The sequence below is a fragment of the Coffea arabica genome, chromosome 7e, assembly GCF_036785885.1.
Source record: "Coffea arabica cultivar ET-39 chromosome 7e, Coffea Arabica ET-39 HiFi, whole genome shotgun sequence".
Taxonomy (NCBI): Eukaryota; Viridiplantae; Streptophyta; class Magnoliopsida; order Gentianales; family Rubiaceae; genus Coffea; species Coffea arabica.
The window spans coordinates 7,956,677-7,959,069 of NC_092323.1; the positions used below are offsets into that span (position 1 = coordinate 7,956,677).

The window sequence follows — 2,393 nt, forward strand, 5'->3', positions numbered from 1 at the left end:
CCAATTCTTTTGAGCTCTTAAATTCTCAAATCTACTTGCCTGCTAACAACAGCTAAGCTGCTTCTTTTTCATTTATAGTCAACAGAAAAGAGTTAGCCTATTCAAGGAAAAGGACTCGAGCTTCTAAAAACTGGACAGTGGTATCTCCGAAAATACCAGTAGTAGCGAATTCATTGTGAACGGTAAAAGGGAAATGAGAATACAGATGTCAAGAACATTTACTTTTGTGTGTTCATCCAATTATAAACGTGGTCTCAAATGGTACATGATATTAACTGATGATGGTATCTCAGAAAATAAAAGAAATCACAGCTTTTGACGTAGAAGTAATAAATTAAAATCTCTCTCATGACACCTACACCTAAATGCAGTGCAGCATTTTCTGCAGACACACATTTGACAGAATTGAAAACGTAGTAGTGGATGAATATTTATGGCCACTTTAACAAAGTTCGACAAGTAACTTTAACTAACAACATCAACAATGATCATGAATAGCTTAATTAGCTCTAACCATTACTTCACAGCTTCACAACTTCCGGAATATGCACAGGGTACTTATCAATGCAGTCTTGCCATGGCCCCTCCATTGGCGCCTTGATTGTCCTGTTACACTTCCAAACAGCACTGTTACACTTAAATCCACTGCCAAATGCAATCTGCCAAACTCTAGCTCCCTTCTTCATCCTTCCTTTGGCTTCAATGTAGTTCAATTCATACCAAAGTGAAGACGAGGAAGTATTTCCAAATCTGTGCAACGTCATTCTTGAAGCCTCAACATGTTCAGCTGACAACTGGAGGTTCTTCTGGAGCTCATCGATCACGGCTCGTCCACCAGCATGGATGCAGAAGTGCTCAAAAGCCTGCTTAAAATCTGGAATATAGGGTTTCCATTTGGGATTGAAAATCTTCCTCCCAATAAGGGTGAATAAAAAGAGAAGTTGCTCAGAAGCAGGAAGGACCAGTGGCCCAATGGTTGTGATGTTGGACTTCAAAGCTTCACCTGCAATAACCATGAGGTCTTTTGATAGATTAATCCCAACTTTTCCCTGTGGATCTTCTTGTTCGTATACACACCTATAGGCCTTATCATCAGCGCCCTTGTGAGTTCGAACAACGTGGACCAATCGATACTTTGCCCGGCTCTTTTCGCGCCTCTTGTTGGATAGTAAGATTGCAGCACCACCCATCCTGAACAAGCAATTAGGAAGAAGCATGGCTCGTTCATTGCCTTTGTAGTAGTTGGGAGTAATGATCTCCGTGCTGACAACTAGAGCATAGGAGTTGGGATATACTTGCAAGAGGTCTCGTGCTAAATCAATGGATATTATTCCAGCACTACACCCCATCCCGGAAAGATTGAAGCTCTTTATATTACTCCTCAATTTGTACTTGTTAATCACCATAGCTGACAAGGATGGTGTAGGAGAAAACAGGCTGCAATTCACTATCAAAATATCGATATCTTTAGGCTTGAGACCTGTTTTCTTCATCAATGAATCGATGGCTGAGAATATAACTGTTTCAGCTTCAGCTCTCGCATCTTCCATTGTGGGGTTTGGAGGGATATAATGAATAGCTGGTGGCAAGCAAGTCTCTTCTCCCAAGCCCGATCTTTCAAGAATACGCATTTGGAAATCCACGCTTTTTGGACTGTCCTTGAGGATCAATCTTGAATGCTCCATGAAGGTCGAGAAGGGGACACGACATGTCACAGGTGGCTTGTAACAAGCGTAATCTACTAAGTATACTGAACGAGGTTTGGACATGAAGTAGACCGTAGCTATGAAGATGATGAGGAATGAAGAGCATAGGACTTGGACGAGATCAAAATGAAGTGATCTCCAGATATTGAGCATTTCCTCGGGTCCTAATCTTAGGATCTCTAGCACCACTCCAGCCATGATGGGCACGAGCAAGAAGGTTAGAATGTGGTTTACGAGATACTGATAGCCGAGTTTAACATATTTTAGCTTGACTGAGCTTGAGAAATCAGGCAATATTTGTGGCATCTTGTTCCTTTTTTTTTGGGGGGGGTCAGAGATATATGTAGAGAATGGATTGGGCTTGGGAGGGGGACGTTGGCGAAGTTGAGCGGAATGGGCAGAAGGGGTATGGAGGAAGGGTGGAGAGCGAAGAGAAAAAGGGGGATTTAAAGGCTAAAACTGGAGTTGAGATAGCAATGAATGGAGGCAGATGAGAGGATTAAATGAACATCTTAACGTCACACAACGCTCTCTTAGCTGGAGTTTTCTTTGATGTCCTAACCTCCCCAAACAATTTAATCTTTAAATTCTAGCATTTTCTTTCCGTATATACATAATCCTTTTGGTTTTTATGAAAAATTTTATGATAGTCGAAATATGGTACTGAATTTTACGTGTCATAAGGCG

The 2,393-nt window shown here is 41.4% G+C and overlaps 1 protein-coding gene across 1 annotated transcript; it reads right to left on the minus strand.

Moving 5' to 3' along the window:
• Positions 1-206: 206 nt before the first annotated feature.
• Positions 207-2,155, minus strand: LOC113701649 (3-ketoacyl-CoA synthase 6). The gene has a single exon (XM_027222401.2). The coding sequence runs from the start codon at positions 2,010-2,012 to the stop codon at positions 522-524; it is 1,491 nt and encodes a 496-aa protein (XP_027078202.1). The 5' UTR covers positions 2,013-2,155; the 3' UTR covers positions 207-521.
• Between the last annotated feature and the right edge of the window lie 238 nt (positions 2,156-2,393).